This window comes from Gorilla gorilla, chromosome 6 (genome assembly GCF_029281585.2).
Source record: "Gorilla gorilla gorilla isolate KB3781 chromosome 6, NHGRI_mGorGor1-v2.1_pri, whole genome shotgun sequence".
In the NCBI taxonomy this organism is placed as follows: Eukaryota; Metazoa; Chordata; class Mammalia; order Primates; family Hominidae; genus Gorilla; species Gorilla gorilla.
This window is the reverse complement of record NC_073230.2, coordinates 125,819,140-125,843,225: the sequence shown is the minus strand read 5'-3', so window position 1 is coordinate 125,843,225 and position 24,086 is coordinate 125,819,140. Positions and strand designations below refer to the sequence as shown.

Genomic DNA, 24,086 nt, shown 5'->3' with positions numbered 1-24,086 from the left:
TTTGTGATTCCATTTAACCTTCTTTGGAATCCCTACAAGACTCTGAAGAAAATGAACAGACTTCAGTCATAAACAGTTCAGGCAAGGAAAGAAAAAAAAAAAAGGATATTCATCTTTCAAAACCAGATAATGTTGATTCCACTTTTTTTGTGGGGGGAGGGATGGGGTCTCACTCTGTTGCCCAGACTTGGAGTATACTGGCACCATCCCCGCTCACTGCAACCTCCACCTCCTGGGCTTGAGTGATTCTCCCACCTCAGCCTCCCAAGTAGCTGGGATTACAGGTGAGCACCACCATACCTGGCTAATTTTTGTATTTTTAGTAGAGACGGGGTTTCTCCATGTTGGCCAGGATGATCTCGAACTGCTGACCTCAAGTGATCCACCCACCTTGGCCTCCCAAAGTGTTGGGATTACAGGCATGAGCCACCGTGCCCAGCCTAATTCCATTATTCTTAGAGAGAATTCCCCAGTCCCTTCCCTTAGGAGAGAAAGGAAAGAATGCTGTTTTCTCCATCAAGTAAAAGCACAGTTCACTTTGATAAACCCCACAGGAAACTGTCTTCTGCTTTCCACTATGCACTACTTTCTTTTTGTCAAGTGTCAGGAGATGTTGCTTAGGATCAGAAGTGTCTCTGACTGCAGTGAAAAACACCTTCTGCTGATGCTTGGATATTGCTTGCTATACATTGCACTTGACATGCTGCTGGCAAAGACAGAGACACTGATGCCCTCAGATTGTATACAACATGCCTACATCTTGAATCTAAAAAGAAAAATCAGCTTCTCCACATTCTTTCTAGTATGATCAAGAGGCCAGATAAAGAGCCAAGGCAAGTGATACTAACTGGTGTTACGGCATTCACACATCATGTCGGACGAACACATGCAGAAGCCGAACATTTACCACAGTGATGGGAAGAGGTGAGTCACAAAGACCCAAAAAGGACACTACTTGTAGCTAAATCCTGTGGAGTAGTGGTGCCTTACTTTCCTCAAGAGAATTCCTAACTCCCTGGTCCTCCTTAAATGGAAGGTAAAGCATATTTGATAGGAGAAGCTGTGATCAAAAGCCTTGGTATCATTATGGGATACCCTGATGAACCAGGCAAGTATCAGCAGGTTTTTGAATTGTTGCCTTTGGCCTTGAGTGATATCTCAGAAAAAGTAGTGAGTGCAAAACATCTAGTACTTTTAATGGCCTATGATACTTGGAATATGGAATTTGGAAATGTACAATCTTACACCTACATTGCTGAATAAGACTGAAAAACTTATCAGGGAAAGGGAACAAAGGGAAGGAGGGCTGGATGAACATAAGCTTCACATGTATCTTTCTGCCTTGCAATCCTTGACTGTGTCACTCTTTGCATTAATGGTACAGAATGTACCTTTCTCAAGCAAAGACAAGCTCCATGGTGAAGTACCACAAGTGGAAGCGACTGGGTTCCCTCAGCCTATGTCACCTCTTCAAGATGTGTTTATTACTGGAAGTCAGAAGCAATTGGCAGTGCTACTTCAGTTTTATAATTACCATCTAGAACATGAGGATACAACGTGAGAGTTTACTGTGGGTTGTCAATCATTACCACAATTTACAGAAATAGATGGCAAAATTAATGTTACTTCACCTGCTTATGTCCATGAAGTCTCCAGATTGTTCTAGTGCCTTTGCTGAACATTTGGCAACATGTTTTCAAACACTAAGGTAAAACTTGAGTTCCAGATTTTAAAACTGTCTGAAGAAAACAATTCCTTAACAGGAAATAGAGTCCTCACCAAAGCAGCTATAAAAATGGTAAACTAACAAAAACTAAAAAAATTTTTTTTAAACCTTAAGCAAGGTTTAAAGGAGATGAAAGTATAAAAAGCAGACAATGTATGTGCATGGTAGCACACAGACATACATGTACACACATACACACCACCAAAAAACAACAACAAAAAACAAAACCCCCAAACAGCCATCTAGAGCCATTAAATTTAGAGGCAAAGGACCCTGCACTCTCCAGCAGTCCAAAGGTACACTACTATGGGAAATAGCTATACTAAAAATGACTCACCGTTTAGCTTAAATTCAAATTTACTGAGGCATCAGTATTTTATCTGAGAATCCTACCTAGAGCCCCTATAATTTCCACATGGTATGGGCCGTCACGATCAAGGAAGGAGACATTAGGGTAGGAATTTTTCAGATATGAACGGCGGTCAGACTCACCTGGAAAGCTTGGAAAAAATACAGATTCCCACCCTCTATTCCAGACCCAGTGAATCTATCTCCAGAGAATGGGGACCTAGAAATCTATGTTTTAGAAAATCTCTCCACGTGATTCTGAAAGGTGACCAGATATTGCACCCATGCCCTATAAGGGACTTCAGATGTAAAATTTGAAGTGTCTAGTCTTCTTGAGAAATGACTTATAGGTTTTACTTGATTCTCAAGAAAATGTAACACCAAAAAGGGTCACTGCTTTAGACACTGGTAGTAAAATTAAAGGAGCCACTATGCACTTTTCCACTTCAACTAAAAGAATTATTTGAAGTTGTTTTTCACAGCTCTCTAAAAAATAGCTATGTCTTTTGAGAATTAGAGGTAAAATCGGAGAAAAAAACCACTTTTTTGAACTTTATGACATTTAAATAGTTTATGACCAAGTGATCACTATCACATGTCTGTGTGTCAGGTGAATTTATCTTAATATGGGTAAACTCAAGAGTGGTAATTTGTTTTAATAAGTTTTCCTCTAAATTTTTTTCCTTTATAATTATCATTTTGATTGGTAATTAAAAACAGGGCCCACAGCACTTAACCTGAAACTGGGTCATCTAAAGAACTCAACATTGATTCTTCTTTAAATATGTTTTTACCACTTATTTAAAATATGAAGAAACCCATGAATCCAAAGTAGGCATTATCATCAACTAAAAGAAAATAAGTTATGTAAACTATTCTTTATCTTACGTTTTCAATTTCCTTTTCCCTTCTGAATCATTTCCCTTATACACCCTAGAATGTTCTCTTACAAAAAAAAAGTATTCTTAAAATGAAATAGCAGGAAAAAACAAAGTAGTAATACATATTTTTCTCTTTTGTTTCACTACCAATTTTTTTTCAAGAATAATTTGTACTTACTGTCTCCACTCCTCATCCTTTAGTCAACTTTATTGAGCCCCTAATACAGTGATACAGTGAGACTCAATCCTAGTTGCACATTCAGATCACCTGGGAAGCTTTAAAACAACAACAACAACAACAACAACACCAAAAAAGGAATTACAGACACTCCAGGCCTCACCCACAAGAGGAGCCTGTGCGTTCATTTTGTTTATAAACTCTCCAGTTGATTCGAATGTGCAGCCAGAGTTGAAAATCACTGATTTAATACAGGCTAGGCGCTCTACTGGAATTACAAAGATGGTGAAGACAAAAGGCCTGGCCCTGAAGAACACAGGAAATAAGGACAACAGGTAAATTTATTAAAACTGGTAAATGTTATAACAAAGATAAGTACAAATTGCTTAGGGAGCAGAGATATGTCAGGATACAAAAGAAGAGAAGAAAGTCCTTGAGTCTGGTTATCCAAAGATGAGTAGTTTACAAGTCAAACAAGACTGAAACGCCGTTTCTGGAAAAGGAAAAATACATACATACTTTTTATTATAGACTCCAGTTATCTGGCTTATGTCTCTCCACTACTTGCTCCAAACACTAGTAAAATTATTCTCTTGAAGGCCACTAATCCCTAGTCCACCACTTAAATAGCCTTAACTGCACCAGTTTCCTGTCTGTACAATGAAGATAATAACAAGGTTATTCTGACAATTAATAGAGAGAATACATGTTAAAGTGCCTGGCATAGAGTACGTATAATTTGTTTCTCATTCCTTTCTCTTAAATCCAAAGGCTTTTTTCAATCTCATACTCCTTAATCTCTGCAACACTGAGCACTGCTCCTTCTTGAAATTCTCGTCACATTCTGTAACCTCAGCACCTACTCTGTGCTAGCTATCAATAGGTAACACTTCGACCTCAAGGGTTTCTCCTCACCTTTAGGTCTCTCTTCACTTCTTATTCCTCAAATCAAAGTATAAAGTATACACTTCCTGCCCTCTCCTCTTTCCCATGTCTAAGCTTTTTGTCCTAAAGGGCTTATCCCATCTCGCTTTAACCCACAAAAAGAGGATTCTCAAATCTCTATATAATCTCTGGAGCTGACCTCTTTTCCAAGCTGTTTCTCTATCTCCGTATCTGCTAGGCATTTTCACATAGACAATGACTAGCATCTCAAACTCCGTACAACCAAAACTAAATTCACCATTATTCCTCCCAGCTGTGTATCCTCTTTCCTGTGTTCTCCAGTTGTTACTAGTGGTACCAATTCCCAGTCATCCAGACTTTAATGTTCACAGTTTTCTCTGACTCACGCCTTTCCCCTATATTCATTTATCAAGTCTTCTTGATTCCAACTCTAAAATCTATTGGCGATCTTTTTTTCCTCCATTTCTTGTGGGACGAACTTAAACCAGGTCCTGAAGTCCACTTAAGCCAGGTTCTCAACTGTTCTTACCAGCTCTTATCTGTCTAGACCCATGGGTCTCAACAAGGGGTGAATCTGTCCACCAGGAGACATTCTGGATTGGTAAGCCTGGGTTATGGTAGTGGCATATCATGTGGGCTAAGGATGTTGCTAAACACCCTACAATGCACAGCATGTCCACCTGCCCAACAATATCTGGCCCAAACTGTCAAGATTGATGAGATGGAAAAACCCTGACAGTGAGCTGTTAAACAGCACAATTCACCTTTGCATCTCTTATTGTAAAAGTACCAAATATAGAGTAGACACTCAACTATTTAACTGAATTCTTTTTACACAAAACTCACTGTCTGCTTGTTCCCACTTTCCTGTTATTTTTCCCTATGTTGTGCTCTCTGGTATGAGCTTGACCCCAACTGATGTTTACCATACCCCTAGGCAGAAGTAGCTTTTCTATCTTCTAAATTTTTAGACCCAATTTAGTATGTATATTACATATGCCCAATTCCTCTTCGAATCTAGTTTTGCATTGTATCTACCTTCCAGGTGATCGCTACACTTTAGTGAATTTAAAACTTAATCTATGCTGTCATTACTGCTATTCACAAATATTCCAATTCTCCTCTTCTGCCCTGACCTTTCTGAAATTAGGTTTATACACGTAACTTGCTTTAGCTAATTGAAATCTGAGCAGAAGTGACGTGAGCTCCTTCCAGCTACTCGGAAGGCTGAGGCAGGAGAATTGCTTGAACCCGGGAGGCGGAGGTTGCAGTGAGCCGAGATTGTGCCACTGCACTCAAGCCTAGGTGACAGAGTAACACTCTGTCTCAACAAAACAAAACAAAACAAAAAAAACAAGTGTGCAATTCATTCCATTTCCTTCCCACCACTGCAGTGACTGAGAAAAAAGTTTAGATGGAAGCTCTCTAACCAACTGGAACGCTAAATTACTTCCCTGAGCAGGGCTCTCTGCTAACCCACGCTAGACATACATGGAATGAATGAGATGCAGTACAAAGCCTCCACATTCAACACTCTTGTGCTGAGATTTTAGGAGTTTTGTTACTGAACTATATCCTTGCCTATCCTGATTCACAATCAATATAAGATGCATAACTTTATGTACCATTAAAAAAGGAAAAACGCTACCAATGAAATATTACAACCCATTGATTGTACAATGCAGCCTGATTTCAGAGATCTTAAAATACAAAAAAGTATCAGTACTGAAATCAGTGAAATATGGTATATTTAGTAAATGAATGAAGATGGAGGTAAATGGATTTCAAAAGTCATTTCCAGTAGAAACACTGCGAATTAGAATGTATAAGAAAAGTTCTCAGCCATTAGATGCATAGTGACACATGTAAATATGTCGTAAGAGCAAGAATGCAAAAACTATACTTAATCCTCAAAATAAAATTTATGAAATACTTTTTTGAAACAGCCATGGGTATTTTTATGGAACCTGTCAGAGAGTGGTTTTCAGAAGACAAAGACCCCATTTTCTTTGATATGCATGCATCTCTTATTTAACAAATTATTGCTATAATAACTTTAACAAATTTTTGCTTCAGGTGACTGATTAGGCTTTTAGGTCATAGCTTGGAACCACAGATCCAAGTTTTGCCATCCCGCTTTTCAACCTTAAAAATTATTTTAGATTCTCTGCTCTAAGTGTTTTCATATCTGTATTCTCACACTAACATGCAATTATTCTATCTATTCAACTACTCATGCAAAAATGGCTCCCAAATGCACTGAAAATTTACTACAAATTTACTTTAATGTGCAAAGTCTGAAAAACTCCACTAATGCTATAGCTGCTATCAAGTTCCTGTCTGCAACAGAAGTTTTTACACTTTATTGGTGAAATAACATAATTTATCTATAGAATAGAATTAGGAATGAATATTGTCCACATTAATAGCTTTCTGCTTGAGTTTACCTTCTCAATAATAAGAACTTTTTTTTAAACTTTTTGAGATGGAGTCTTGCTCTATTGCCCAGGCTGGAATGCAGTGGTGCGATCACCGCTCACTGCAACATCCACCTCCCGGGTCCAAGTGATTCTCCTGCCTCAGCCTCCCGAGTAGCTGGGACTACAGGTGCACGACACCACACCCAGCTAATTTTTTGTACTTTTAGTACAGACAGGGTTTCACCATGTTGGCCAGGCTGGTCTCAAACTCCCGACCTCAGGTGATCCACCTGCCTCAGCCTCCCAAAGTGCTGGGGTTACAGGTGTGAGTCACCGCGCCCAGCCAATAAAAACATTTCTAATTTTACATTAATATTATGAAATACAATGGCAGCTTATATTGTTTTTACATACACAAAATTTCTGAAGCCAGTCACTCAGTGAGAAGTATATAAACTGCAGGTACAGCCATCCTATTCATCACATGGTAGAGTAACAACAGATGCTAAAGATGACATTATGTCTGCACTTAGGAATTCCAATGGAAAAGGGAAAAAACGGTAAGCAAATAACTATTACGCAAAATTGTATTTAATACTAACGATCCCTTGCAGAGTTCAGATGAGAGGCTAAACTAGCTGTGTAATCTAAGCTAAATCTTGAGAGATGACTGAGATTTTCATGTTTCAAAAAAGGGGACAGACCTGGGAGCAGTGCCAACACTCAAAGTAGATGAAAAGTCATGAGCAGAGAAAAATAACTACCATTTATTGTGTGCTTACTACATGCCAAGCCCATTTAGACTTACAACAACTTAATGAAGAAGGTACTTACTACCACATTCTAACATTTCAGAGCAAACTGAGGCTGAGAGATTAAATAATTTATCTGAGGTGCTAGAAATGGACCAGTGGCTGGGCGTGGTTGCTCACGCCTGTAATCCCAGCACTTTAGGAGGCCAAAGCTGGCAGATCACCTGAGCTCAGGAGTTCCAGACCAGCCTGGGCAACATAGCGAAACCCCGTCTCCACTAAAAACACAAAAATTAGCTAGGGACGCAGGTGTGTGCCTGTAGTCCCAGCTACTCAGGAGGCTAAGACAGGAGAATTGCTTGGGCCTGGGAGACGGAGGTTGCAGTGAGCCGAGATCGTGCCACTGCACAGCAGCCTAGGTGACAGAGTGAGAATCTGTCTCAAAAAAAAAAAAAAAGAGAGAGAAATGGACTAGTATGCAGCTCTCTGAAGTCTCTCTAAATTCACAGCACGATTAAGTAACAATACGTATTGAAAATGTCAGAACTATTTAGGTTAAAATGGAATACAAGGCCATGAATACCATTTTAAGAGCTTGGCTTCCTTGTAAAGGCAATGGAGGATCCAGGCACTAAAATTTCGAGAGTAGAGAAATGACAAAGTAAAGCATGGCTTAGATACAGGAAACAGGAGGGATTAGTCTAGAAACTTTCTAGTAAAAGCCTAACAGTGGCAAATATAACAGAAGGGAAAGAACAGATATGAGACATTTTTCTTGACTTTACTTCTTAACTGTTGGCACAGAACAAGTATAATCAAGTTGCATTCTGTTTGTACAGTGAAATTTTGTTACCAAACATTATTTAACAATCAGGTCAATGCAGAGATAATAAACGAAGTATTAATATAAATGAATTAACTTTTCAAGCAAGACATAAGTTATTTGTATAATACATATTTTGACGATGGAAGTGACAACTTTTACCAGTTGATTGTAAGGTACGGGGCCAAAAAAAGTTAGAATAAATCTGAAATTAAAAACCAGGATGACTGGAATAATGGGAATAAAGATATAAAGAGAAAAATTATCAAGAGTAGATTATACCCCCCTTTGTGTGAGAGGAAAGAAGATGGGCGTTTATAAATTTACTTCTAGGCAAGCTCCATTTGAACATACCTAATTAACCATCTCCAGTGAACATGAATAGCAGATAAAAATCTGACCAGTAATCAGGAAAGAAGTTAGTGCTACAGCTATGTACCTGGGAGACAACTGCAAAGACCTAAAAGTTGAAGCTATGGGATAGATTATTGTAATCACTGAGGTAAAGGGTTACAGGAAGAAAAAAGATCTTTCCCATCAGTAACTAAGTGTATTCCTTCTGGAACTTGAATCTCTCATCCAGAGAGAGGTTTCGGAATGGGTCTTTTCAATTGAGCCTTACACCATAATTTCATACAATTTCAAATTCACAAAAATGCTTTACTGTTCAATACAGCTGACCCAGGAATGAAAATGAACTGTTTTTGGCCTAGGGTTTCTGTAACTACGTAAAAAAGTCTATGGGAGGCCGGGCGCGGTGGCTCACGCCTGTAATCCCAGCACTTTGGGAGGCCGAGGCGGGCGGATCACGAGGTCAGGAGATTGAGACCATCCTGGCTAACACGGTGAAACCCCGTCTCTACTAAAAATACAAAAAATTAGCCGGGCGCGGTGGCAGGCGCCTGTAGTCCCAGCTACTCGGGAGGCTGAGGCAGGAGAATGGCGTGAACCCAGGAGGCGGAGCTTTCAGTGAGCCGAGATAGCGCCTGGGTGAAAGAGCGAGACTCCTCTCAAAAAAAAAAAAAAGTCTATGGGACACACTATAGCAAGTTAAGAGCTTTAAAGAACTTCATTGTGTTCTTCAGCTAAATTTATTTCCCATTCACCCAGTGGCCAAAGGAGAAAAGGTTATTAAACTTCATAGTAGTATCCTCAAAAAGCAATTGTGTATGATTTTAAAAAACAAAACTATTATTCTAGATTGATTTCTAAAATGCTTCCTATCAGTAACATAACACCTTTAAATGTGTTAATAATAAGCTTTATTCTAAAATGATCAAGACAAAAATTTAGAACCTAACACTATTTGCTTGGTATTACTTTTTAAAAAAGGGCTAGGAATCATGGCTCATGCCCGTAATCCCAGCACTTTAGGATGCCCAAGTGGGAGGATCGTTTGAGCCAGGAGTGTGAGACCAGCCTGGACAACATCGTGAGACCTTGTCTCTACAAAAAATTTTTTAAAATTTGCTGGGTGTCATGGCACGCCTGCCTGTACTCCCAGCTACTTGGGGAGACTGAGGTGAGAGGACTGCTTGAGCCCAGGAAGTTGAGGCTGCAGTGAGCCATGATCACCACCGCACTCCAGCCTGGGTGACAGAGTGAGACCCTGTCTAAGGAAGAATCAACGTTTCTCCTTTTTCAAAATAAGCTGTCAACAAATTAAAAATGAAGAGACAAAACCAGAAGAGGTTCTTATCAATTTTGTTTAAGAAAGCATAATGTCTGCTGGGCATGGTGGCTCACGCCTGTAATCCCAGCACTTTGGGAGGCCGAGGGGGGTGGATCACCTGAGGTCAGGAGTTCAAGACCAGCCTGGGCAACATAGCGAAACCCCGTCTCTACTAAAAATACAAAAATTAGCTGGGCATGGTGGCATGTGCCTGTTATCCCAGCTACTCGGGAGGCTGAGGCAGGAGAATCGCTTGAGCCCGGGAGGCAGAGGTTGCAGTGAGCCGAGATTGCACCACTGCACTCCAGCCTGGGCGACAGAGTGGGACTCTGTATCAAAAAAAAAAAAAAAAAAAAAAAAAAAAAGAAGAGAGCATAATGTCACAAGAATATCAACGTTGGACTAAGACAAACTTTAAATACTACCTTCATCTTGACTGTCCTTGGGTGAACTACTTAAAGCTTTTGAACCTCACTCTACTCACCTGTGAAATGGTAATAGAACAACTACCTCTTACAACAACAAATTAAGTAATGAATGTATCTAACTGAGCCAAGCATATATAAAGTATGGTACTAGACACATCTTAACAGCTTCTCGTCCTTAAATTTGCAATCTAGAATGGAAATTTCAAAAACTTAATTAAAAGTATTCAAAACTTAATATTTTTTTTTAGAGATGAGGTCTCGCTACGTTATCAGGCTGGTCTACAACTCCTGGACTCAAGCGATCCTCCACACCTTGGCATCCAGAGTAGTTGGCATTACAGGTGCAAACCACCGTGCCCAGCTTAAGAGCTTATTTTTGAAAATTACCAATAAGGCAGTAGAACGAGTAATATTAAAATATCACTTTTAAGTCCTCTCTGTTTTCTGATCCCATACTGGACACATCCTCCTCCCCCAAAAATGAAAATAACCTTTAGATATCTCAAGTGACAAGAACGTTAAAATTTCACTTTACTGGTTACTTGAATTTAACCTAAAAGTTTTGTCAGTTTTTAAATTAGTAAATATAGTGATAAAATTTATATGTAAAATATCTACATAATATTCTTACAAAACACCAAAAATCAAATTAGAATTTTCATTCATTTAACCATAAAACATTTTGCTACTAGGCGGCACAGGCTTTAAGACACACAACCTCCTCATTCCTCTTTATGAAGCTTAGTGCCCTGAGAGTGCCAGATAATAAGGCATCTTGTTATCTCATTTTTAAAAAACTTTTTTATTTTAGGCCTTTACAACACATGGCAGGTCTATATTAACTCCCACACCGAGTAGTCTCTCTTCAGCTAGATTTCTAGCCACTTGAGCTACTAATCATCACTTAAGAATGGTAGAATAAAAACACGACAATCTCTTTTTAAGCTTTTTAGCATGCCTCAATTTTAAATATGTTTGTGCACTCCTGTACACTTTCAGTCACCTATATAGGGTTATTTACCAAGATTACACACTAAATACTGTACAGCAACTTTTGTGGATACAGGGATCTGCCTACTGGGTCTGTGGGCTATGGAGACGTTGCTCGCCCCCATTTTGTTGTTGTATTATCACTTTCACCGAAGAACACAAGAGAAAAAAAGATTTCCGAAAATAAAGATGAGGCTGACTTCTGACCATTCACATTGGGAATGGGACAGAACCTTCTATTTCGGTGCAAGAACACAGCATATAAAAACATCTAGAGCAGAGGGTCCTAAATGAAAATATCCTCAGACTTACATGAAGATTTCTTAAACACCACAACATACCTAAATGTACCTGTATTTTCCTGCACTGGCTGTACTGCTTTGAAATTTAAAAAAGAAGCACTCTTTAACGAAAAGTGGACATTTCCAACCCTGCAACTAACTCATTCCCATGTTCTGTCAGTTACTTCTAAGGGTCCTTTCCGAGAAACAGTCAAAATTAGCAGGGTTCTCCCCTACCCCACCACCCTCGGGAATGGGACGTTCCCAAAAGCCAAACGAAAGGGGCGAATTAAGAGAGCAGCAGTTCAATGAATTATTCCATTTCTCGTTTTAAATATCTGAGAACTTAAGTCGTTCATCTGGTTCCATTGCTGTTACAGCATCTAATATACAGTAAAAGGAGTTGCACATTTTCCCCTCTTCGGAAGAAGTCATAGCAGGAAAGTGAGGTGCCACCAAATCGACCCCCGGGGGGTGGTGGGATGCTGCCAACGTGGGCAGAAAACAACTATGGGGAGGGGGTCGTCTTTTTGTGAGCAACTCCGCTGCCTCCTGGGGAACATGGGAGCTGCAAAGCTTACTGCTAGAGCCACGAAAGGAAAGAGAGAAGGAGGGAGAGAGGCCTCCATGGGGAAAGGGAAAAAAAAGGATAAACCGTAGAGATTCAGAAAAGGAAGCATTTTGCTTTGAGGAGGGGGAAGTAGAAGGGAGAAGTGAAGGTCTGCTTCCTAAGCGATTTTTCCCTTCCCCTCACCCGCCGCTACACTCACAGGCCAGGCCGCCGCGCTGGGCACTGCCCTTGGGCCGCTCCCAGGCACGGACGCAAACCCCTTTGCGTCCCTGGTCGCCGGTCCCCGGCCCCGGCGGAGGCCCCGCGGCCCGACAGCAGGAGAGGGTCCTGGGCAGCCGCCGCCCTCCCCCGCGCCCGCGCCCCCGCCCGCCGTCGCCCGGCTCCCGCTTCCTATTTTCGGAGTACACACCCTACAAGGAGCGGAGCGAGCAGGCCCGGCAGAGACCTGCCCCCGCGCGGGGCCTCGGGTGACGGACAGGGGCAGGCACTGGGCGCAGTAAGGATGGGGGAGGAAGGGCAGCCGAGGGCAAGGCCAGCTGCGGGCCAATGCCCTTCCCCCGCGACCAGACTCCGGGCCCACCCGCCCGGGCTGAGCCGGCTCCTGACAGCCCGCGCCGTCGCCCCCGCGACTCTTACCTTCTCTTCATCAGACAACTGCTCCTCCAGATCCGCCATCTTCCTTCTGGCGACAAACCGCGGCGGCGGCGGCGGCAGCGGCCACCTGACTTCCCCGTTTCCGTGCGGTCCTCAGCGCCGCGCGCCCCCGCTAAGGGAGGGGCCCGCCGCTCAGGCCGCCGCGCACGCGCGTCCCGGGAGCCCCGCCTCCCTCGACCCGGCCCTCGCGGACTGAGCGCGGCTGTGCGCGTGCGCGGGAGCCTGGTGGCCGGGCGGGGGTCGGTGTCTCGCTGGGCCGCCTGCTGCAGGCTTGCTAGCATCTTGAGTGCAGCGTTCTCTCACCACTGTGACCATATGGGCTCAGTCTGCAATGAGTACATTCTGAGCCCTTCGTTATGTTTCCATCAAGTCTTGAACTCTGCCAGCTAAAATGTGAAAAGGTGTACAAATAGAAGCCTTTTAAACATTGTTTTTTCAAATATTAGAGAAGATAGTCGGCTTTCATTAAAATACACATCACGACCCTCTGCATAATTGAAAGATTGCTCTTGATATACTCCTTTATTCATCCAACAAATATTTTTTGGTTCTTTAACGGGGTGCGGGGCACTGTGTTAGTCTCTGGGGATACAGTGTTGAGGGGGAAAAAAGCAAGCTAGACATGCATGTTCATAGCAGCACAATTCGCAACTGCAAAGAGATGGAACCAACCTAAGTGTCCATCAACCAATGAGTGGATAGAGCAAATGTGGGTATATACACCATGGAATACTACTCAGCCATAAAAAGGAACGAAATAATGCCTTTTGCAGCAACTTGGAAGGAGCTGGAGGCCATTATTCTAAGTGAAGTAACTCAGGAATGGGAAACCAAATATTTTATGTTCTCACTTATAAGTGGGAGCTACGCTATGAGGGTGCAAAAGCATAAGAATGATAAAATGGACTTTGGGGACTGGGGAGGGGATAAATTACTACGTATTGGGTACAGGGTACACTGCTCAGGTGATGGGTGCACTAAAATCTCAGAAGTTACCGCTAAAGGACTTATCCATGTTACCAAAAATCCACCTGTATTCCAAAACTGTTGAAATAAAAAGAGAAACTTCCGTTCTCAAGAAGCTCATTTTCTACTCATTAAATAAACATATATTGAACAGTTGGGGCCGGGCGCGGTGGCTCAGGCCTGTAATCCCAGCAATTTGGGAGGCCTCAGTGGGCAGATCATCTGAGGTCAGGAGTTCGTGACCAGATTGGCCAACATGAAGAAACCCCGTCTCTACTAAAAATACAAAAATTAGCCGGGGTGTGGTGGCGCATACCTGTAATACCAGCTACTCGGGAGGCTGAGGCAGAAGAGTTGCAGAAGTCATTGCAACCCGGGAGGCGGAGGTTGTCCCTGTCACTGCAACCCGGGAGACGGAGGTTGCAGTCAGCCGAGGTCGCGCCACTGTACTCCAGCCTGGGTGACAGAGCAAGACTCTGTCTCAAAAAGCAAAACAAAACAAAACAAAAACAGTTGGGGAAGGCACTGTACTATTCCAGGGGAATACAAAGCTATGTTAGACATGGATCCTACCCTCCTGAATAGGTTTGCCATATTAAATATAGGACACTTAATCAAATGTGAATTGCAGATAAGCAATCTTTTAAAAAGTATGTCCCATGAAGCAGTGGAGACATACTTAAACTAAAAAATTACTCATTGTTTTCAAATTTTACTGGACATACTTTACTTTTATTTGCTAAATCTAGCAACCCTGCTTTTGAAGCTTGAAGTTTATGAGAGATTAAACATGTAATCAAAGCTGCGTATATATGAATCAATTGGGAATCTTGTGAAAACGAAGTTGTTAATTCAATAGATGTGGCATGAGGCTGGAGAATCTGTATTCTCCAGAATACAGCCTGTAGAATAACGGGCTCCCAGCTGATGCCAGTGCTCCTGATCTGGAGACCACATTTTCAGTGGTAAGGCCTTAGGGTTTAAGATAGGCGTTCAGATTCCATGAGGAACTGTTGAGAACTTTTGAACAGTGACATGACATGATCAGAAATATGTGCAGCAAGATGAATCTGACAGCTGCACATAAATGAAATGTGAGAGTATCAAATAAATGTTCAGATGCAAGACCCTATTATTAAGTAATTTATTGGGTGTTCATAATGTGCAAATCATTGTTTTTTGTGAATGGACGGCAAACAGAAGCTATGATATTGAAAAACTGATGGTTCATTTGGGGAGAGAAGAGGAAGGAGAAGCATGCTGACACATGCAGAAAAAAGCAGGTGTCCTTTCGAGGATAAACGTTGTGAAGAAGATAAAGAGAATAAACCACATAGTTTAACCAAGGGTAACACTGGATGAAAATTAACATGTTTACTCTTATAGATTACAAATCATTGCTTCATTGATTTCTCACTGCAACCTCAAGTGAGGTGCTTATCAGTACCATTATACCCATTTTACAGAAGAAAAAAATGAGGCTAAATGATTTAAGATTGCATAGATCCCAGCACTTTGGGAGGCAGAGGTGGGCAGATCACCTGAGGTCAGGAGTTTGAGACCAGCCTGGCCAACAAGAGGAAACCCTGTCTCTACTAAAAATACAAAAATTAGCTGGGTGTCGTGGCTCACACCTGTAATCCCAGCTACTTGGGAGGCTGAGGCAAGAGAATCACTTGAACCCAGGAGGCGGAGGTTGCCTGGGCAACAAGAGCAAAACTCCATCTCGAAAAAAAAAAAAGAAAGAAAGAAAGAAAAAGATTGCATAGCTCCTAAGTGACCGAGCTGGGATTGGAACCTAGGCATCTTATTTTATATTTCATGTTCTTTCCACTGAAGATTTTTCTTTCTTCCTCTTAAGTCTGGGAACTCTCCACCAAATAAAACTTAATGAAGGCAATTACTATCCCATCCCGTAAATTCAATTTACCACCCTGTGCTGCATCAGCAGTAATTCTGGTTTTGTTTTTTTTCCTGTCTTTTTTCCTGTTTACTCAGCAACACCTATATTAGTATTTTGTATACAGTGGATACTCAGCAAATATTATTGCTTGATTAATTGGCTGCTCTCATCCTCTAGAAACCTCACCCAAATATGGTAATGTTTTGCAATAATTTGAGTCAGGGTGTGTTTATAATTGTAACCTTAGTGATACAATACATGTGGTTTCCCATAGTGACACAACCCACAATTATGTATAATTTCTGATAATCTTTTCAGTAATCTTCCAATACCACCCTCTTGGTACAATTAAAAGGAATTCTAAACTTTACGTAGCCTATGTATTCTAGAAAGATTTTAAGCTGTCACACAAATAGGTAAAATATGAAATTATTGTTATATGACTGCAAGGAAAAATGTACTGGTATTCTTGGATAATCAGTTGTTTTATGAGGAGGAGAAAATAAACAAAATATTTATCCTATACGTGATTTTACCTACTAAGAATTTCTACCCTTTTCTTAATTAATTTCCAAACTTCTCTTCTTTTTGTTTTTGGCTGTGTTTTTTGTTTTTTTTTGTTTTGTTTTTTTTTTTTTTTTTGAGACAGTCTCGCTCTGTTGCCCAGGCTGGAGTGCTGTGTCATGATCTCGGCTCACTGCAACCTCTGCCTCCCGGGTTCAAGCTATTCTCTTGCCTCAGCCTCCCGAGTAGCTGGGACTACAGGCACCTGCCACCATGCCCAGCTAATTTTTGTATTTTTAGTAGAGATGGAATTTCACCATGTTGGCCAGGCTGGTCTTGAACTCCTGACCTTGTGGTCCACCCACCTTGGCCTCCCAAAGTGCTGGGATTACAGGCGTAAGCCACCACGCCTGGCTAAACTTACCTCTCTTCTGCTTATTCGTGGTCTGATCTTGGTCTTTCCAATTAACATCACCAGAATTTTTCTTCCTTTTATAGTGTTTGTTTTTAAGTTACTTGTATACTTTTACATCTATTTTCCTGTGGATATACTCGAATTATTCAACTACATTTTAAGCTTGTCAAGACCAGAGGTTACCCAATTTCACAGAAAAACAATCTTAGGATGCATCTACTACAAACCTCTCTCTTTACAGATGAGTTGAGCCTTAGATAAATAAATGACATAATAAAAATTGCACATCTAGCTAATATTATTTTAGGATCCAAGTATCCTGATGGTCAGACTCATGTTCTTTTATGTACATATCCATACCAAGTAATGTAAAATAAGATGAATAATAGTATTACTGTGTGATCATTAAATGATTGTACCAGATATAGACTTCTATAGTACCATCTCTGCACCAGAAAACTAACATCTGCAGCTTAAAAGTTTGACTTACCTCGCTTCTGAGAAAAACTATCAGTGTTAGACAACTAACATTTGGTTGTTTGTTAATGTCATGGTCAATTAACACAACTGGTCTCAAGTAAAGTCCTTTATGGCTGTGGAAAAGTGTAAAAACTCACATATATTTTAAAAGTAATTATCTTTCTAAACAAATAATTGCTTAAGTTATAGTTGAGTGTATACCTGCGGTCCATTTCCTCAGCTAGTTTTGAAAAGGTACACACAAGTAGTGCCCCTGGAGAAGCCTGACATAGATCATTCTAGAGTTACTCAGGAATTATTGAAGACCTTCTTCTTCTTTTTCTTTCTCTTTTTTTTTTTTTTTTTTTTTTTGAGATGGAGTCTTGCCTTGCTCTCTTGCCAGGCTGGAGTGCCGAGGTGCCATCTCTGCTCACTACAATCTCTGCCTCCCAGGTTCAAGTGATTCTCCTGCCTCGGCCTCCCGAGTAGCTGGAATTATAGGTGTGTGCCACCGCACCCGGCTAATTTTTGTATTTTTAGTAGAGACGGGGTTTCACCATGTTGGCCAGGATGGTCTCGATCTCCTGACCTCATGATTCACCAGCCTAAGCCTCCCAAAGTGCTGGGATTACAGGCGTGAGCCACCACGCCCAGCCAACACTTCTTTTTCAACCCCTCCTCCCTCCCGAATGTGCTATCCTTCCTAATTTCCTTCCTACCAACCTCACCAGACCCACCTCTGCCACTGCCCCTGAATGCATATGTCATTGAAACACACAAAGCTGCATATATATCATATGCTCTCAGGCTTCTGTCAAAGCTCTTTCTGGAATGTTGTTTGCTACCTATCCTTTAAAATTCTGTTATCGGTTTTCTTTGAAACTCTCATTGAATCCTCTAGCTAAGCTAATAATTTCTTCTAGATTACCATAGAAACTTTTCCATTGATTTTTGTTGTGTATCCCAGTGATGAGGTACACAGATTTTATCATCACTAAATCCTGGATTCTGATCTTCGTTCTAGCTCTAGTTAACCTTAAGGAACTTACTCTGCAGGCTTCCATTTCTTCATCTATACATTAGGGATAACAATAGTACCACCTTTGTAGGGCTGCTGTGAGGATTTAACAAGACAATGCAGGCAAAGTGCTTAGCATACAGTGCAGGCCTTAGTAAAAGTCTCAATAAATATTAGCTATTATCATCATATTATAATGCCAATTTGGTCTTTGAGGACATGTCTGGCACATACAATGTCTGGCAAATAAATGCTTTAAAAAGCTTTGTTGGAATGCATATTGATTAAACGACACTTTTATTTCGCATCCCTAAATGAGAGCTGAAAAGTTGATTTAGCAACACATACAGGATTTAGAGATTGTTCTAAAATGTGGACTGGGAACTCCAGAATGGGAAAGTGAACAATTTTTTCCCAAAAACTTCAAAATCATACCAATATCTCCAAGTCTTTACTACTCCATATTCAGTCACCACTTAAATATCTCCCTAGTTGATTTCTTACTCTTTAATTCTCCTGTCACTATAAGTTCAAGCCTTTAGTATCTTCATACCATGTCCCAAACAAAGTACAGGGGACAGGGAGTATTCAAAATGATCCTTTAGGGTGAAGCAAGGAAATACTAAAGCTTCTATTTTCTTCTGCATTTTTTTTTTTTTTTTTTTTTTTTGGAGACAAGACTTGCTCTATCACCCAAGCTGGAGTGCAGCAGCGTGATCATAGCTCACTGTAGCCTCCATCTCCTGGGCTCAAGTGATCCTCCCACCTCAGCCACCTGACTAGTTGGGACTACAGGCATGCAACACCACACCTGGCAAGTTTTTAAAATTTTTCGTAGACAGGGGGTTTTGCTATGTTGCCTAGGCTAGTCTTGAATTCCTGAACTCAAGTGATCTTTCCTGCCTCAGCCTCCCAAAGTGCTGGGATTACAGGCAGGAACCCCCATGCCTGGCCTCTATTTTTATTTACTTATTTGAATTATTGTTACACAACATTTCAGGCATACAAAAAAGCATGGTTTAATTCTTCCAGTTCCCATTCCCTTTTCTTCTTCCTTCAGGTAACCACCAACCTGAATCTCATGTTTATCATTTCCATGTATGTTGCTTCTTTTTCAACACAGGAACACTCCTTTTTATCTGCCCAATGTGGCACCTAACTTTAAAAATATTTATGAGGCTGGGCATGGTAGCTCACGCTTGTAATCACAGCACTTTGGGATACTGAGGCGGTCAGATCACCGGAGGTCGGGAGTTCGAGACCAGCCTGACCAACATGGAGAAAACCCGCCTCTATTAAAAGTACAAAATCGTCTGGGTGTGGTGGCGCATGCCCGTAATCCCAGCTACTCAGGAGGCTGAGGCAGGAGAATTGCCTGAACCTGGGAGGCAGAGGTTGCGGTGAGCCGAGATCGTGCCATTGCACTCCAGCCTGGGCAACAAGGGCAAAACTCTGTCTAAGAAAGAAAGAAAGAAAGAAAGAGAGAGAGAGAGAGAAAGAAAGAAAGAGAAGGAAGGAAGGAAAGAAAGAAAGAAAGAGAGAGAGAGAAAGAAAGAAAGAAAGAAAGAAAGAAGGAAAGGAAGAAAGAAAGGAATTTTTTTGCATATTTTTGTAAACAACATGGATAGAGATCTTTAGACTAATTACTGTCTTTTTAAAAATCTCCCTATATGACAGTGTAAATTGTGGGGCATAAATGAAAAGATAAGTCAGACTCTTGACCTGGAAACATGAAGCAACACAATGCATAGATTTGCTGGTAGGGAGTGAAAAGACAGATCCAGTATCTTTACTTTTTTACCTTTAATGTCTGACAATACTTTAACTTTTATTTGGACTCAGTAATAGCAGAATAGCAGTGTAGCAGAAAATGAAGTTTGTGGTTTATCTTTCCCTAAGCCACACCAACCTCCAATACAATTATATTTGTCTAACTCAGGTCAAGCCCAAGGAATTGCAGGAGCACCCACACAAATGCCTTCCTTTTGGCTGTTTGGGGATGCCACAGTGATTCATTTGCATTCAAAATTGCTCACACTGCTGTCCTTTTCTGTCCTTTGACATTGGCCTTTATCATCTCTGAGCTTTCTTTCATCAGACCTCTCCCATTGTTACAGCTCTAAAATCTGTCCTGATGCTCCTCTCCTGGGACACAGGGCTCTGTGCTCATATCACCTCATCTTCTCCTTGTGGGATTAGCTGCTTCTATTGCAGGTGGGCTGTGGCCATCCCCAGCAGTTGTCCCAGGCTGTGTTGTGGGGGCCCACGTTTTTATGGTCTTCTTCTGATGGATAGAGCTGCAGCAGACACCGTAAGTGCTTTGACCTGATCTGCTGGGACCACTTTCACTATTTCTGTGCTTCAGTGCTTTTTTCCCTCTGCTTCACAGTACCTGTATTTATTCTTCGGAGGACTGCTCTTGTGCATCTGGGGCTGCTTTGCCAGTAAGCACAGAGCTGGGATTTTAGGTCCCCTGGCGCAGCTCTTAACCAATGACTGCCAGATGATGGAGTAAAAAGACCCAGCTCCCTTGCTTCAGGTCAGGAAAACTCTGAGGTGTAATTTATATTCCAGATCTTCCTGGGGGAGAAAGCAAGTCTCAACTTTGTTTGCCTTTTCCCTCTTTCCTGGGAATGACTAAAACATCATGAAAAATTCCCAGATTAGCAATATGGGAACAGCAATGGAACAGAAGGCATGTTATACACGTGAGGCCACGTTGGGCTCCAGGCTGGAGGTGGGAGGCCAGTTGTTAACCTTGGAGCCAGGTCATCAGGGCTGGCCTGTCTTTGAGGATAAGCTCCAAAATGCTGATTTTGAAGGGTGGTAATCTACTCTTGCTTTAGTTAGGTTAACCCTGGGAACAGAGTATGGCTAATTTTTCAGGTGACTTTAAACGGGGAGAGGAATAAAGAGAGCAAAGCCAGGAACTCACCTGAATTGAGCTTGACAAGGTGCAAAGCAGAGAGGTGGAGTGGAGGAAGTTGTTTTTGTTGTTGTGATTGTGGTTTCTAGAGACAGGGCCTTGCTCTGTCACCCAGACTGTAGTGTAGTGGCATAATCATAGCTCACTGCAACCTCAAACTTCTGGGTTCCTAGGCTCAAGTGATGCTCTCACCTCAGTCTCCTTAGTAGCTAGTACTACAGGAAGGTACCATCATGTCCAGCTAATTTTTTAAATTTTTGTAGAGATGAGGCCTCACTATGTGGCCCAAGCTGGCCTTGAACTTCCAGCCTCAAGTGATCCTCCCACCTTGGCCTCCCAAATTGCTGGGATTACAATGATCTACTGGGCCCAGACAGGAGAGAAAGTCTTAAACTATAGGACATGATCCATGTCCTAAAGTAGCTTACATTCTGGTTGTGAAAGGCTAGAAATCAATGTGTAAAAAGATAACCCTACGAAGCAATTTATAAGTGCGAAATAAATGGCACAAATGAGAAATGTTTCATTTATATATATGAAATTAGAAGTGAAACATATTGAAACAAGGAATAGAAGGAAGAAATGGAAACTTTAAAATTATACTTGTATTATGTATTTCTTAATTTGCTACAGTGACTATCTGATGACTGAAGTATGAGTTGGAGGTACATTACAATGTTAAACTAGTAATATTTATTTTTAATCAAATTCTTAATACTTCCAGAGAAAATCTAATTCTAAAGATAAGTGTACATGTAACGGCTTTCAATCACTTCTTAGATGAGTGGCTTATTTTAGAAAACGGTTTCTTAATTGCACAATATTTATCATAGTAAGACAAAGTAAGAGATTAATGAATAGTAGAACATATTAGAATACACTGAGTGTATTCTATTATGTTTGGGTTTTGAGAGATATTGAAGAAAGGAACATCTGCCTCTTGGGAAAGTAATTTCCTTTTATGAGAAGGCATCATATTTTCAGCCTAACATATCTATATTTTAACTCATGGGGAATTAGCTGTGTGATTTCTGTCTACTAGCTAAAGCATTCTGAGCCTCAATTTCATCATCTGTTAAGTGAAAAGACATGTAATACCTAGCTCATTGCATTTTGCGAGAATAAAGTGATGTATATTTTATGCTTTATAAATACATAAAGCATTGCTATTTTTAATTCATAGAATGATGAAAACTGAATTCTACTCTTTCATCTTCACTGTGATAACTGTAATAAATAAATGAAATATTTTCACAGATGTTTAAACTTTCATTTAAAGTAAGCATTGAAAATATTTCCCCTAGTTTTGCTTTTGACATTATTCTACTTCGTAATTGTCATAGGTAATAATCTCTTATGAAATAGAAGAACAAAGGCCAAGTACAGAGACTTGTGTCTTTATCCCAGTGCTTTGGGAGACTGAGGTTGGAGGATTGCTTGAGGACAGGAATTTGAGACCAGCCTGGGCAACATAGTGAGACTTTGTCTCTAAAAAAATTAAAAATAATTAGCCACACATGGTGGCATGTGCTTGTAGTCCTAGTTATTTGAAAGAATTGCTTGAGCCAGGAATTTGACATTACAGTGAGCTATGATTGTGCCACTGCACTCCAGCCTGGGTGACAGAGACACTATCACTAAAAAAATAGAGGACAAAGTATTGGCTTAAAATGCCCAGATTTCAGGCCTGTTTTTGTTTGTTTGTTTGTTTGTTTTTTTCACACGTAAAAAGTCCAGTGATCTTGGACAAGTCTCTTAACCTCTTCATCTAATTCAGAGTTTTATTGTGAAGCTTCCATGAAATAATGCATGAAAGGTGCTTTGTAAAATAAGTGCCAGATAAATGTAAAGAAATATCAAGGAGTGGTTGCGGGCGCCTGTAGTTCCAGCTACTCGGAGAGGCTGAGGCAGGAGAATGGAGTGAATCCGGGAGGCGGAGCTTGCAGTGAGCAGAGATCGCGCCACTGCACTCCAGCCTGGGCGACAAAGCGAGACTCTGTCTCAAAAAAAAAAAAAAAAAAAAAAAAAAAGGAATACCATTAAAGTACATTATGCCTCGTGACATCTGTAGCCTGTTGCTCATCTTTCGTTTGTATATCTAGTGTACTCAAGTTTGGTGATCCATGAGTAGTTCTTCAAAAAACATTTATTGTGCTTCTACTATATATGCACTCTGCCAGTCATTGGAGATGTAGCAATGAACAAAACAGACATGGTCCCTACCTTCATAGAGCTTATGATTTAGAGGAGAAACAAATAGTAAACAATCACTCAAATAACTATGCAATTGCAATTGTGATAAGTACGGTGAAAGAAATGTACAAGGTCATTTGAGTACGGGTTGGGGAGAGAATTCTCAATAGGTCTTTCACATTCCTGCACAACTTTCAAGCAGACTGATCACCCTCTGCTCTGGACTACCTTTTTAAAGGAAGTTTGCATAGCAAACAGCATTGGAAGATAGCATCACCCTTGAGAGCAGAGCACAAGGATGCTTACTGCCCATATAAGAAACCGGGGCTCCCTAAGCTCAAGGATTCTCTTCCGTAATGCACCTTATTTTGTGTGCAGGCTTCCATCTGGAGCCATCTGTGTTGCCCCATGAGGCATGGGAATGAGAGAAACTAATGCAAATAATGCTGATGCTCTTGATGCTTGATGTGCCGCGAGTAATAAAATCCTTTGTCTTTGAATCTGGGGTCTTATGTTTTCTGCTAGCATCCATGAAACTAAAGCAAGCTAACTTACTAGCTTGAAAGTAGGACAGAATCATAGACCTATTATAAAAGGGGAACAATTTTAGGAAGCGGCCTCTGCTTTAGCCTCCCTCCAATTCATTTTTTTCCCTTTGGATACATGGTCTTGCTCTGTTGCCCAGGCTAGAGTACAGTGGCGTGATTATAGCTCATTATGTCCTTGAACTCCTGGGCTCAAGTGATCCTCCCCGCTCAGACGCCCAAATACCTAGGACTACAGGCGTGCACCACCATGCCTGGCTAATTTTTTAAATTTTTTATAGAGATGGGGTCTCACTGTGTTGCCCAGCCTGGTCTTGAACTCCTAGCCTCAAACCATCCTCCCACTTCAGACTCACAAAGTGCTGGGAATACAGGTGTGAGCCCCACACCTGGACAAGTATTTTTTCTGGATGTGTTCCCTTCTTTGCTAGGTGCATAGGTGTCATCTGGTGTCTCCCTCTCTCATTCTCTTGGAAATTCCTTTAGTATCCTGTGTTAAATCCGCTCGAGATTTCCTATTTATTTTC

At 41.1% G+C, this 24,086-nt stretch overlaps 1 protein-coding gene across 1 annotated transcript in view; it reads right to left on the bottom strand.

The window, feature by feature from the left end:
* Positions 1–12,810, bottom strand: part of CAPZA2 (capping actin protein of muscle Z-line subunit alpha 2) — a 56,665-nt gene extending 43,855 nt beyond the window's left edge. Inside the window, exon 1 of the mRNA XM_004046096.5 lies at positions 12,613–12,810. Within this exon, the coding sequence (XP_004046144.1) occupies positions 12,613–12,651 (39 nt within the window). The 5' untranslated portion in view covers positions 12,652–12,810. The remainder of the gene's footprint in view (positions 1–12,612) is intronic.
* Between the last annotated feature and the right edge of the window lie 11,276 nt (positions 12,811–24,086).